This window comes from Macrotis lagotis, chromosome X, assembly GCF_037893015.1.
Source record: "Macrotis lagotis isolate mMagLag1 chromosome X, bilby.v1.9.chrom.fasta, whole genome shotgun sequence".
Taxonomy (NCBI): Eukaryota; Metazoa; Chordata; class Mammalia; order Peramelemorphia; family Peramelidae; genus Macrotis; species Macrotis lagotis.
In genome coordinates this window covers 428,429,124-428,443,747 of record NC_133666.1, presented here as the reverse complement: position 1 = coordinate 428,443,747, position 14,624 = coordinate 428,429,124, and the positions used below count along the sequence as shown (strand labels likewise).

General features: G+C 33.3%; 1 protein-coding gene across 3 annotated transcripts in view; it reads right to left on the bottom strand.

Annotated features, from left to right (window-relative positions):
• RB1CC1 (RB1 inducible coiled-coil 1) overlaps window positions 1-14,624 on the bottom strand; it is a 92,419-nt gene that overhangs the window by 36,213 nt on the left and 41,582 nt on the right. For all 3 annotated transcript variants that reach the window (XM_074202457.1, XM_074202459.1, XM_074202458.1), the window contains exons 12-15: window positions 10,364-10,425; window positions 8,943-9,046; window positions 8,453-8,579; window positions 5,899-7,799 (exon numbers count right to left, since the gene is read on the bottom strand). In XM_074202457.1, coding sequence (XP_074058558.1) covers window positions 5,899-7,799; window positions 8,453-8,579; window positions 8,943-9,046; window positions 10,364-10,425 — 2,194 coding nt within the window. The remainder of the gene's footprint in view (window positions 1-5,898; window positions 7,800-8,452; window positions 8,580-8,942; window positions 9,047-10,363; window positions 10,426-14,624) is intronic.

The following is a 14,624-nucleotide window of genomic DNA, read 5'->3' as shown; positions in this document are numbered from 1 at the left end:
CTTAGGAAAATTCCTCTTCAATATTTCAAACCTCTATAAAATGAGGTTTGAACAATGATATTTTTAGTCCCTTTCAGATATAACATTCTTTGAAGTCACATTTTTATATAGCTTTGGATTACCTTTTTTCCTCTCTAAATACCACAGTTCTCTCTCAGAACTCAAGGAACTTTCTTGATTGAATATCCCGTGTCAATTTAGAAGACCTCCTAAATTGATGCTCCTGTGATATGCCTATGGCCAAGTCCAACAACTTGCATGAAAATTGATGGGAGTTCATGCATGAAATATGGCCAAATTGCTTTCAAAATATATTGAAAGCCTAATGTTAATTTTTAAAAAATCTATTCTAAGAAACAAAAATTTAAAAACTTCATTTGTTATAGGATTTTTTTCTACCAATACATAACAATTGATTGGAGCTAAGAAGCATTATATTCAAGATATAAACTACTTTTACATAGTTCAGATTCTTAACTATTTGTTTAAGACCTATTTTTTTATTTCCCTGAAGATTTCATTTTGGGGGGTTGGGGAAAGACAATAGGGATGGCTCTAGTAAAAGCTTTTAGCAAGAAAAAATAGTACTAACAATACCTAAAAAGTCAGTGTTTAATATTCTAACAGTAAAGTTTCTACAGTTTTGTTACTACCAGCTATGCTTCCCATCCCTAATGCCAATCTAAATAATATATGAAAAATAAGGTAAGGAAATGGCATTTGTTGGGAAAGGGGAGTGGCAAGGCTTCGTATAAAAGGTAGGATTTTGGCTGAATTTGAAGGAAGCCAGGAGGCAAAGATTAAGAATATTCTAGATATGAGTTGAAAGATAAAGCATCTTGTTGGAGTAACAGCAAAGAGGTCAGTGTGCCTGAATTGCAGAGATGATCAAGTAAGATGTATTAAGACTGGAAAGGTAGAAGGAGACCAGGTTTTAAAGGGCTTTGAATTCCAAAAGGATTCTGTAATAGATCTTAGAGGTAATAGGGTGTTAATGGAGTTTAATGAGTAGGAGGAAGATGGAATGGTCAGACCTACCCTATGCTTTTAAGAAGATAATTCTGACAGTTGAATAGAGAATAGATTTGACTAATGAGGGACTTATGGAAAACAAATCAATCAGTAAGGTACTACAATAAGTCCAGAAGTGAAGTGATACAGTTCTACATTAGGATAATAGCAATGTCAGAGGAAAGAAGGCATAATGTTAAAATGGCAAAATTGACAGGCTTTAGCAACATTTTTAGTCATGCTGATTTAAAATATCTAGTTTAAGATATCCAATAGGCAATTGTATATTCAATCCTGGAGGTCAATAGAAAGGTAAGGGTTGGATAAGACTAAAAAATAATCAACAGAGATAATATTTCAATCTATGGGAGTTAATGTGATCACCAAGTGAAAAGGAGAAGAGAAGAAGGCCTAGGATGTAACTCTGGTAAAACTGAGAAGATATGCAATGGATTAAATTAAATAATGAGAAAAAGTGAGGAATCAAGATGGCACCTAAATTGCAAGCCTAGAGGCCTGAGAAGATGGTGATGCTCTCAACATAAAAGGAAATTAGAGGATTTGGGGGGGGGGGGGGAAATGAGTTAAATTTCTGTTGTTGTAATACCTAAGTCAACATATCATTCATAAAAGGTCACAAAATCCTAAGTGAAAAACAAATGATAACTACACTATGACCAACTTGTTTGGACTTCAATATGAATTGGTAATGACACAAATTATTCCATAAAGATACAGTTTAAATGTTATCTATCAATTTTAAATTGTGGTTTTTAAAAAAACTTTGGTTTTCTGGGGCAATTGGGGGACGGGGCAGTAAGTGACTTGCCCAATAACACAGAGTTAGTATCACGTTTGAGACCGCATTTGAACTCATGTTCTCCTGACTCCAGGGCTGGTGCTCTTTCCACCTAGTTGCCCCTAAATTGATTAAATTTAATAAAAAATAAAATAAAAACCTGGGAGAGATCACAAGTGCAAAATAAAGAAGATATCTTATTTTGGAAAAAGTTTGAAGGTTGTAATTTCACTGCACATTATGGCATTCAATTTATTGACTTTAGGACAACAATTTTTTTTTAGGTTTTTGAAAGGCAAATGGGGTTAAATGGCTTGCCCAAGGCCACACAGCTAGGTAACTATTAAGTGTCTGAGACCGAATTTGAACCCAGGTACTCCTGACTCCAAGGCCAGTGCTTTATCCACTACGCCACCTAGCCACCCAGGACAACAATTCTTACACAAATATTTTAATGTTTATATGATTTTAATTGTCTTTTTATTTATTTTTTTGCAAGGCAAATGGGGTTAAGTGGCTTGCCCAAGGCCACACAGCTATTAAGTGTCAGAGGTCACATTTGAACTCAGGCATCCCCAACTCCAGGGCTGGTGCTCCATCCACTGTACCACCTAGCTGCTTCTTGTCTTTTTAACAAAAACAAAAGAAATCTGGAAATTTGAACTAATAATGAAGTAGGTTTTAGTACTTGTCATTAGCAATAAATTGAAATACCATACTATACCTGTCCAAGGTCACACACAAGTACCAAGTATCTAAGGACAAATTTAAACTCAGGTCCTCCTGACCCCATGGCCAATACTCTTATCAACTGTGCTACCTAGCTGCCCCGATTTCTATTATTTCCAAGGGAAAATGAACTACCTTCTTATAACCTCCAGTATCATAAGCTCTTATTCTAAATCTGACATAGTATGATTATATAATTAATTACTGTTATTTCAGATCATACAGTGAGATACTGATATAGAAATTCCTGTTTATGTCTTTATCATAATCTGTTAGGTCAAGGACCATGAAAACAATTCATGTATAAAAAAGGCTTTGAAAGTAGAAAGAACTAGACTAATGCGAGTTTCCTCATTCTTTACCAAAACTACATTGATGAACTAATTGCCAATTGCATTCTTGTGAAAGCAAACAAAAAAAACCTAGTTCCTACCAAAAGAAGTATTGGTTGAATTAATGAAGTGAAATAAAAAAAGGGGGAGTTAATTATAGAAATGACTTTGAGGTGTGACTATGTACTAAATCCTATGTAGAATTTCACCTAAAATTCTAAATTTGCACTTAGTCATAATCATATATCCAGAAATGAAAAGGACTTTAGAAGTGACTAAGTCCAATCTCTGATTTACAGATAAAGGTTAAATGTGCTCAAATAAAGAGCTAATAAATGAGAAAAAATTTAAACCTCTATCTTTAACATCAACTACAGAGCTCTCTATTCACTTCACCATAGTGCCTCAGTATTTTAATTTCATTTCTGACTATTGATCTAGTCTCAAGATTAATTTGCCCATACAACTAGATACTGATCATATACATGCACCCTATTCTCAATAGAAGACAGGCAGAAATGAATATATAAAAAGAAATGCAGGCCGCTAATAAAATGTCTTAAAAATAAAAGCTTTCAAGCATATCTACCTATTGAAGAAAGTAGGAAGTAACTACAAATATGGTCAACATGGACACAATCTGGTTAAAGTTACAACGGAAATTATTGTGGTCTAGGCTAGGGAAAAAGAATATGGAAAGAGCCAGGAACAGTCTTGAAAAAAATAAACCAAAGAAAACTCACTCCAAAGGGACAAGTTTAGTTCAATTCTTGAAAATCCTCATTATCTTCTCTCAAATTTCAACCTGTCCAAGATCACAAAAAAGATGGATAGAAACAACCATGAAGGGCATATGGTTTAAACCATTCATTTAACAGACGAAGAAACTGAGACCTCCTCAAAATTAAGTGAGGTGACCAAGACTATATAGTCCAGTCCTAAGAACTGGAAGGTGTAAGTGAACCCAGGTCCTTTCACTGCTGATATCCAATTAATGTGAAAATCCTAAAATTCCTGAAATAATATGGTTTTTAAAAATTCATTTTTGAAAGATCTTGACACAAAAACATACACTGGTTAAGTCCTAGTATACTGAATAAATTCTATATGCATGGGCACCTCAAATTTTAAAAAAAAGCACATTTTATGGATATAAAATGCTACCTTCCTTCTATTAGTTTTAAAAAATGGAGATATTTTTATTTGGTAAATAATTATGTTTCAGCCTACAATAAAATTACAATGAAAAATCTGTTTAGTCTTTTATAATCACAAGTTCACAAGAAAAAAATGAATTTTATATTTTATTAAACACTCAAAACAAATAGTAATTTTTTGACACAGTATTTTAGCGGTACAGATTTTAAAATGAGCATGCTTCTGTGAACAGGACATACTAGACCAAAAAGACATTCATCTTTTTTTTCTCAAACCACTTTCTTAATGTTTAAAAACAGGATCATGTTATTTTCCTTGATTGTTTAGATCTTATTTTCTAGCACCAGAAGAAAAGTTTTGGGCATTTAGAAATAAACAGGTTGAATCTGACTGATATACAGGATGAAAAAAACAGCAATAAATAAACAAAAATAGAACAGCTATACAAAATGGCAAATAAAGAGCATATTCCTTAAAAATATGGCTTTTGAAGACATGAGAAGCTACTAACCCGTTATTGTGTATTTTAGTTCCTCTATCTACAGATGATTTATGAATTCTATCACGTATAAACTTCTATATACTATTAACATATATACCAATGAATAGATGGAGTATAAATTTCTCATAATACATTTCTTACAACTATGATTTTGATAGCATGATTTTATCATGATTGTCACATGAAAATATTTCAAAGTAAAGTTCAAAAGAAAAAGGCATACTTTGCGCCTAACATCATTAACTGCTTCTAGAAAAACATGCCATTTGGCAAAACATTATTATAAGACATAGTTGGTTCCATGAAAACAGACCTATAAATAGAAAACTCTAAGTTATAAAAGGGTATGATTAGAATTATTTATGATTTTATTGCAAAATGATATTGGTCAAAGCAATATTAAATGGAGAACACTGATAAATATTTCAGAGAAGTATACAACATGTTTGATATATGAACATGACCATGCAAAAAAAAAAAAAGGAAAACTCATAGTTTTCAGGATCTTTAAGTTTAGATAAGCCTGGATTTGGGGTACTTTTAACTTGCACAGTTAAAGTCCTCATAATATAACCACCAGGCAAAATGTCTCTTTATATTATATTCAGGATGAGTTCTAAAACTCTAAAATAATACATTCAATACTACAATAGAGTACACAGTTGTACACTGAGTTCACAACTGAAATCACATTTAACAAAAAAAGAACTACACAACCATAACTTTTAAGTCAAAGTTCCAAACCAAATAATTGAATGCTATAAAGCCCTTAGAAAACCTTAAAGGACTACATAAATATTAGCTATTATTATTGTTGTTTTTACATGAAGCTTGAGAACAGACTCTGATATTATTATTGGTATTTCTTAAATGACCAATGCATTATTGATCAAAATTATAAATTCCTTTAATAACTAGGCAGCAATGAATATGTACATAGTTGAAACACAAATTTTGATATATATAAAACCAAATGACTCGCCCTAACGTTTCTCCCTTAAGAAATCGAGGGAAAAAAATCCTGAAAAATTACAACATATAACTTTCAGAAATGCAGAACATTAAAAACCACTTTTTGGAAATTAAAATATTTCAAAATTTGTGATTTCAATTATACATATACAAATGCACAAAGTACTTTTCATTTAGTTTATCCTTATTTTAAAAGATATTACATGGCATATGATTCAAAACATTAGCTCAAATATAACTTGATTATTTAACAATGTTAAAACCCACACATTCAATTTTTTAAGGTTAACATATATTTAGGGCACATGATCACATAAAAACAACAAAAATAAGTGAAGTGAGATACAAACCTGTTAATTTCAATTACAAACACTTTCAGGCAAGTGAATTCTTACCTTTTGGTTATTTGACTCTCAAGATGTTTAATTTTTTCCAATAGTTCTTTTTCAACAGCTTCTCTCTGTAACTCAAATTCTTTAAGAGCAACTTGAATAGCTTCTTCTTTTTCACCATTAAGCTTCTGAATAAGTTGTTCTCGATCTTGTTCTTGAGTCATAACTATTTTCTCTTTATCTTCTTCAAGTTTGTGGATAATAGTTTCATATTTTTCTTCTTGCTGGGCCATTTTTTCATTGCTTTGTTTTTCAAGGACACTCAATTCCAGTTCCAATTTACTCTGCAATTCTACTATTTCTTCTTTCAATTTACTTTCAATTTCAAAAGCTTGTTGATGTAAAGATGTTACCTTGATTAGTTCTGTTCTCAGCAAATTTGACTCTTCTTCATGTCTACCAACCAACTCTGAAATGCACTGATCTTTTTCAACAGTCATTAGAGTTTTCAGTTCTGCTAAACCTATTTGGTAATCCTCATTATTATCAAGAATCTTCTGGTTTAACTTGTTTATCTCTGATCTCAAGTTTTCCGTTTCTTTTTCGATGAGAATCTTTAAGGTTTCTTGCTGTTGGGCTTTGTTTTCTTCTAATAATATTTTCATTTCATCAGTTTCTGCTTCTTTCAAAGCAAGCTCAACCTCTAATTTGCATCTCAAGTCAGACAAATCAGAAACTTTAAGTTTTAACTCTTGTAACTGTTGTTCCTTTTCTTGGACAACTATTGCATGGGATTCTTGTAATTGATCAAGTCTTTGTTGATTTTCCTTTTTTAATTTCTCTAAAGAAACCCTGTGGTCATTCAAAACTTTTTCAAATTCCTGTGTGTGCTTGTCTTGAAGGGTATCTTCCAGTTCCTTCAGGTGACTCTGCTCCAAACTCTGAAGCTCTGCCCTAAGGAGATGTAACTTTTCTTCATTCTCAACATGGAGCTTTTTTATGTCTTCCAACACAGTTTCTCGTGACTGCTTCAATTCTTTAATTTCAAAATTTTGGTTCTTCATTGCATGCTCCATCTCTAGCAGTTTCTGATCTTTTTCAGTCTGCAGGCAGAGGACAGCTTCTTTTTCATTCTTAACCAAAGCAAACTCATTATCTTTATTTTGCAAAACCTCTTCAAGACCTACTAAATCTCCTTTCAATTTTTTAATCTTTTTTTCATTTTCTTCACTATCTTTTATTAATGTATTGAGTTTAGCTTCATACTCATTTTTTAAAGACTGCAGTTCTTTTTGATGTTTTTCTTTTAGTGTTATTTCCAGGGAACATTTTACTTTTTCAATGATATTTCTTATTTCTACAGCTGTGCATTTTAAAGAATTAGAGAAATCACACTGTTCTTTCTGCACAAGTGTTCTGAAGTGACAGAGGTCTTCTTTTATGTTTTGTAAATTGACCTGTGATTCTTGGGCAACAGCTCTACACTTTTCCATTTGAACATTTAGAGAAGCATGATCTCCTGAATCTTCTTTACCACATATATTTGTATCCTGCATACGTCTGCTGTCTATTGCATTGATAACTGAGGAATAGAGTGATTCTACCATCATTTCTGGACTTTGGGGATCACTTATGGGATTAGGAGATGTTAGATTTTCTTCTATTACAAATTCATTCACAGCTGACATAAAGTCAGATTCAGGACTTTCAGCTAGAGAGTCTAAATCTAAAGATTCTTGATGAAGGGTTTGTTCTATATTTGGATGAGGAATTGTCTCAAAATCAAATGTATGAGCATCAATGCTATCTGGAGACAATTCTTCTAATGGACACACTGGAGGACACAGGGGATCCTGAATAGTAAGTGGAGGAGGAGTTCTAGGTGAGGTAGTAGTTGCAATTCCTGTTGTACTTTCCATCCTTGGTGTGGTAACTGATTGTGGGGATGTCTGACTCAAGGAAGCCTAGAGTAAGCAGGAAGACAAAAGTAAAAATTGAATTAAAAACTATATTCTTCATTGTACATTTTAAAAGCAACATTGTGTGATGATCAACTATGATGGACTTAGCTCCTTCTGAGTAGCTCAGTGATCCAGAACAATTCTAAAAGACTTGTGATGGAAAATGCCATCCACATCCAGAGGAAAAAAACAATAGTCTGAATGCAGACAAGAGCATCCTATTTTTTCCTTTTTAAAACTTGTTTTATTATTTTTTCTTTCTCATGATTTTCCCTCCTTTACTTCTGATTCTTCATTCACAACTTGACTAATATGAAAATGTTTAACATGATTACTTGCGACTGTGCAAAGAGGGAGGAAAGGGAGGGAGACAGAAAAATGTAGAATTCAAAATCTTACAAAAAAGATAGTGAAAACTATCTTTGCATGTATCTGGAAAAAATTTTTAAAAACTATATTCTTGGGGTAGCTAGGTAGTGCAGTGAATAGAGCACAGGCCCTGGAGTCAGGAGTACTTGAGTTCAAATCTGGCCTCAGACCTAGCTGTGTGGCCTTGGGCAAGTCACTTAAACCCACTGCCTTGCAAAAAACTAAAAAACAAAAAAAAACTATATTCTTAATGTTTATTCATAAATATGCCAACCAAAAAATCCTACCTTTTGTTCACTCAATAGATCTGTAATGGTCTGTGACATTTCATCCAAACTTTGTGCTGCTTTCACTAAATTATGTAGTGCGAGTACATGCTGGTGTAGAGGTTCAAAATCACAAAGCAATGGAACCCTGAGAGGAAAAAAGTTTTTAATTGTGAATTTCCAATATTATTATGACATATAATTTATCAGGACTACTGAAACATAACAAAGGAAAGTATCAAAGTATACTTAGACTCTTAAGTCATGAGCACAAAAGTTCTTTGAGTAGACTGTGATTCAATAAATGGTTTTACATCTCATACTGAGGTATATTTCTGACTAACTGATTTACAATTTCTTCAGTGAAATCCATAACACTCCACTAAAGAAGACCCTGAAGTTAATATTTTGTTTTCCTTTATCTTCCTAAAAATTATACTAACCGCAATGCCATATTACATTCATTATAAATGAAGATCACATCTAAAAATCAAACAGTGGCACCTTTTACCTGAGTAATGGTTGTACTTCTGAAGGACAGAAAGACTGTAGAAACTTCAAATCAGTTAAGGAAATATCTGGAAGCTCACCATCAAACTTCCGAGGCTTTCGAGTCTGAATACAAGAAAATTTACATAGAAATGTAATCCAGTCACAGAATAATGTCAAAAACATTATTAAAAGGCAGAAATCAATATCATCAATGGTTTTTCAAAGTAATTTAGATACAATATTTCCACTGAAGAGTTCCATTTTTTTTAAGAATTCAATTTTCTGTCAATTCTTCAATAGAAATTGCAATGCCCTATCAGTGATATATGGTGACAAAGGATTCTGAAGCATTATCCAATCAACAAATTGATGCTATTATTATATATTAGTTAAACAAAATATATCTTATTTTAGTAACTTTAGTAACTCTTACACTATTATGTATAAATATCTATCTCTAAAGTTAGGTCACCATTTTACTTTCTTCTCTGGAGCCATCTGGATCTAGTGGTCGGATATGAATTGAGACAACTGGAAATGGCCCTAGATATAAGGCAATCAGGGTTAAATGACTTGTCCAAGATACATGTGTGTGCACATGCACGCGTACATATGTGCACACACATATATAAATAATCTTATAGCAGTTACCTTAATTTTTCAAAAGATCCAAAACCAAGAAAAGACTAATACCAAGAAAAATCTTGCTAATGCAATCATGGAAAAAATTCTATCAATTGACTCTTAAAACAGATTTTTAAAAAAGAGTCTACAGAGCAGCTAGGTGGCGTAATGGATAGAGCACCGGCCCTGGAGTTAGGAGCACCTGGGTTCAAATCCGGTCTCAGACACTAAAATAATTATCTAGCTGTGTGGCCTTGGGCAAGCCACTTAACACCGTTTGCCTTGCAAAAAAAAAAACCCTAAAAATCAAAAACAAACAAAAATATTGGGGCGGCTAGGTGGCGTAGTGGATGAAGCACCGGCCTTGGAGTCAGGAGTACCTGGGTTCAAATCCCGTCTCAAACACTTAATAATTACCTAGTTGTGTGGCCTTGGGCAAGCCACTTAACCCCATTTACCTTGCTAAAACCTAAAAAAAAAAAAAAAAAAAAAAAAAAAAGTCTAAAGTTCATTAAACTTCTAGGAACTGGGGCCGCTAGGTGGCGCAGTGGATAGAGCATTGGCCCTGGAATCAGGAGTACCTGAGCTCAAATTCAGCCTCAGACACTTAATTACCTAGCTGTGTGGCCTTGGGCAAGTCACTTAACTCCATTGCCTTGCAAAAACTTAAAAAAAAAAAAGCTTATAGGAACTATTTTAAAAGTAGTCACGTAATTTTACTGGTAGTTTTCACATCACGCTATTCCCTGATACTTAATACTGTAGTTGATTTAAAACATGCACAATTTAATAATGTTTAAGAAAACGCATACATACACAAAAAGAAGGGGGCCAGGAGTCAAGTCCCCTAAACAGACGATTTCTTAAAAAAGATTTCCCTGTATGAAAAGATTAACAATGATTACAACAGAGGAATAACAAAGGAAAAGCAAAAAATTATGGCATTGATGAAAAATATTTTAAGAATTCTTCCCTTAAAAAAATTTATATTCAACCCTTAAGCCTTCAAAAGACATGTTCAAATAGATTCCAATTAAAAATATTCTTCAAAAATCAACAAAAACAATGACTGAAATTATCACAACATTTAGTCTCCTGCCACAGTTCTTTTTATTTGCAATATATTTCTTTATTTTTATTAAATATATTATTTGAATTTTACAATTTCCCCCCCCAATCTTACTTCCCACCCCCCACGGAAAGCAATCTGTCAGTCTTTACTTTGTTTCCAAGCTGTACATTGATCCAAATTGAGTGTGATGAGAGAGAAATCATAGCCTTAGGAAGAGAATAAAAGTCTAAGAGATAACAAGATCAGACAATAAGATATGTTTTTTTTCCCTAAATTAAAGGGAATAGTCCTTGAACTTTGTTTAAACTCCATGGGTCTTTATCTGGATACAGATATTCTCCATTGCAAACAACCCCAAATTGTCCCCGATTGTTGCAATGATGGAATGAGTGAGTCCTTCAAGGTTGATCATCATCCCTATGTTGCTGCCAGGGTGTACAGTGTTTTTCTGGTTCTGCTCATCTTACTCAGCATCAATTTATGCAAATCCCCCCAGGCTTCCCTCCTGGTTTCTAATAGAACAATAGTGTTCCATGACATACATATACCACAGTTTGCTAAGCCATTCCCCAATTGAAGGACATTTACTTGATTTCCAATTCTTTGCCACCACAAACAGGGCTACTATGAATATTTTTGTACCCAGTAGTGGTGTTGCTGGGTCAAAGGGTATGCTCATTTTTGTTGACCTTTGGATGTAATTCCAAATTTCTCTCCAGAAAGATTGGATGAATTCACAGAGCCAACAGTGTAATAATGTTCCAGATTTCCCACAACCCTTCCAAAACAATGATTATTATCCTTTCTGGTCATACTGGCCAGTCTGAGAGGTATGAGGTGGTACCTCAGAGAAGCTGTAATTTGCATTTCTCTGATAATTGACTTAGAGCAATTTTTCATATGGCTATGGATTGCTTTGATCCCCTCATCTGTAAATTGTCTTTTCATATCCTTTGACCATTTGTCAATTGGGGAATGGCTTTTTTTTAAAAAATATGACTCCATTCTCTATGTATTTTAGAAATGAGTCCTTTGTCAGAATCATTAGTTGTAAAGATTGTTTCCCAATTTACTACATTTCTTTTGATCTTGGTTTTATCTGTGCAAAAGCTTTTTAATTTAATGTAATCGAAATCATCTAGTTTGTTTTTGGTGATGTTCTCTATCTCTTCCTTAGTCATAAACTGCTCCCCTTTCCATAGATCTGACAGGTAAACTAGTCCTTGATCTTCTAATTTGCTTATAGTATTGTTTTTTATGTCTAAATCCTGTAACCATTTGGATCTTACCTTGGTAAAGGGTGTGAGGTGTCAGTCTAATGCCAGTTTCTTCCATACTAAATTACAATTTTCCCAGCAATTTTTATCAAAGAGAGTTTTTATCCCAAAAGCTGGACTCTTTGGGTTTACCAAACAGCAAATTACTACAATCATTTCCTGCTGAGGCACCTAATCTATTCCACTGGTCCACCACTCTATTTCTTAGCCAGTTTTGATGACTGATGCTTTATAATTTTAGATCAGGTAGGGCTAAGCCACCTTCTTTTGCACTTTTTTTCATTAAATTCCTGGAAATTCTTGACTTTTTATTTCTCCATATGAATTTACTCATTAATTTAACTCATTGACTCATTTAACTCATTAAAGTACTTTTTTGGAATTTTGATTGGTAGGGCACTAAATAGGTAGTTTAGTTTTGATAGAATTGTCATTTTTATTATATTAGCTCTACCTATCCATGAGCAGTTGATATTTGCCCAGTTATTTAAATATGATTTAATTTGTGTGAGAAGTGTTTTATAATTGTTTTCAAAAAGTTTCTCAGTCTGTCTGGGCAAATAGACTCCCAAGTATTTTATATTGTCTAAGGTTATTTTGAATGGGATTTCTCTTTCTAGCTCTTACTGCTGTATCTTGCTAGACATATGCAGAAAAGTTAGACAGTTCTGTAAGTCCAGAACAGCATGCTCCCCTCCCTACCACCTGGTAGAATCCTTAGTTTACTTAATAGTTTGACTCAGGTTCCACTTTCCTTAGGAAGCCTTAATGCTTTTCTGTGTACAAATTCTACTGTATTTACCTAACTGTGAAAGTACTGTTTTCCCTTTTTTAATGTTAATTCCTCAAAGCTAAGAGTTTTTTTTTAACATTTTGTCTTTGTTGATCCAGAACCAGATCCATTTTTTTTTTAGGTTTTTGCAAGGCAAATGGGGTTAAGTGGCTTGCCCAAGGCCACACAGCTAGGTAATTAAGTGCCTGAGACCGGATTTGAACCCAGGTACTCCTGACTCCAAGGCCAGTGCTTTATCCACTATGCCACCTAGCCACCCCAAGATCCATAATGTTTTGTATATAGCTGATGCTTAATGAATGCTATCACTATCGTTACAAAGAAAACTTCACTGCAATCTGCTTTCCCAGATCTCTAAAGGAACTACATAAGCTGATAGGTGGGATCTATGAGCAATATGTTGGTAAATGAAAGTGTACGACTTCCATATGTCCATTTAATCTAGGAATTCAGTATCAGATCTTTATTCAAATGTCAGCATTAGTACTGTTAAGGGAGAAGCACTTTTTGATTAGCCTGCTGATGACACTGGAAGTTAGATGAAAAGACATTCTAAATAGACACTAAAATAATTATAGTGCGATATCAAAGAAACTGGAAAGAAAGTAGATATCCATCAGTTATGAAGAAAGTAAGAAGGTGTGTGTGTGTATATATATATATACATATACACACATATATGTATATGCATATATAAATGCAATAGAATGTAATAATAAATAACTATGCTATAAGAAGTGATGATGTGAAGAAATAACAAAAAATTTAAAGAACTATATGAATTGATGCAATGTTTATGAGATATATTAAGGTGGGGTGGGGGATGTCCACAAATGGCACATAGTTTCAGAATTTTATAACATATTAATCAGTTATGCCAATATTTTCCTCTTTCTTTTTTCCTTTGCATTTTATTTAACTATATTATACAAAATGGCATTCTGGAAAAGGGTAGGATAAGATCAGTAGGAAGAGTTATGTAAAAAACAAGATGTTAATAAAAATTTACCAAATTACCTATCTTACTCTTTAATTTTTAGAATTGAAGACAAATCTGTTTTTTATAATTAGAATAACAATTTATTGATATGGATCAATTTTTCAAAGCATCAGAGTTTCCTTTAAAGTAAAAATAACTATAAATTTTACATTACAAAGGTCAAATTCTTAACAGCTTATTAGTTTGTCTGCAACCCACTACCTGTTAGATGTCAAATGGTAATGGATAAAAACTAATGCCTATTATAACCTATAATATGCACAGTAGGATAAACTATGTCCTTTTAAATACATAAAAGTTATGTGAAATAAATGCCTGATGCCACTCTAGTACTCCTCTACAGATTGCCTAGGACAATTAGTGTCTAATGTATCTGAAATAGAAGTTATGGGAGAAGATGAAGCTTGATGAGATTAATACGGAAGCAGATGAAGCAAAAAGGACACTGAACTGAGAAGAAAAGGAAACCAGAGCTCTGCACCTAGTTTTGTGATCATAAACAATAAGTTCCTCTTGGATTCGATTTCTTTATCTGTCAAAACAATATGTAAAATAATATGCAAGAGATATACAAAGTATCAGTACTTCCAAAGATTTGAATGGAATCTTAAAGGAAACCAAGGATTTGAAGGGAGTTAGAAGGGAGAAGGCATTCCAAGAATGGAAGAAAGAATATGAGCACTTAGAAATATCTTGTATGATAAACTATAAGTAGGGCAGCATCAATGAATCAGTGTGTGGAGTTAAACCTAATATTAGAAAGAAAGAAAGAGACCAGATTATAAGCACTTTAGAGGTGTTCTTACTCTATCCAAGAAGCAATAAAGAACTGGAACAAACTGAACAAGAGATATTGTTGGGGGATTGGAAAAGGGGGTGGGGAAGGAAATGGAGAGGAGGGTTGTGGGTAACATTCAGATATATATTTTAGAAAA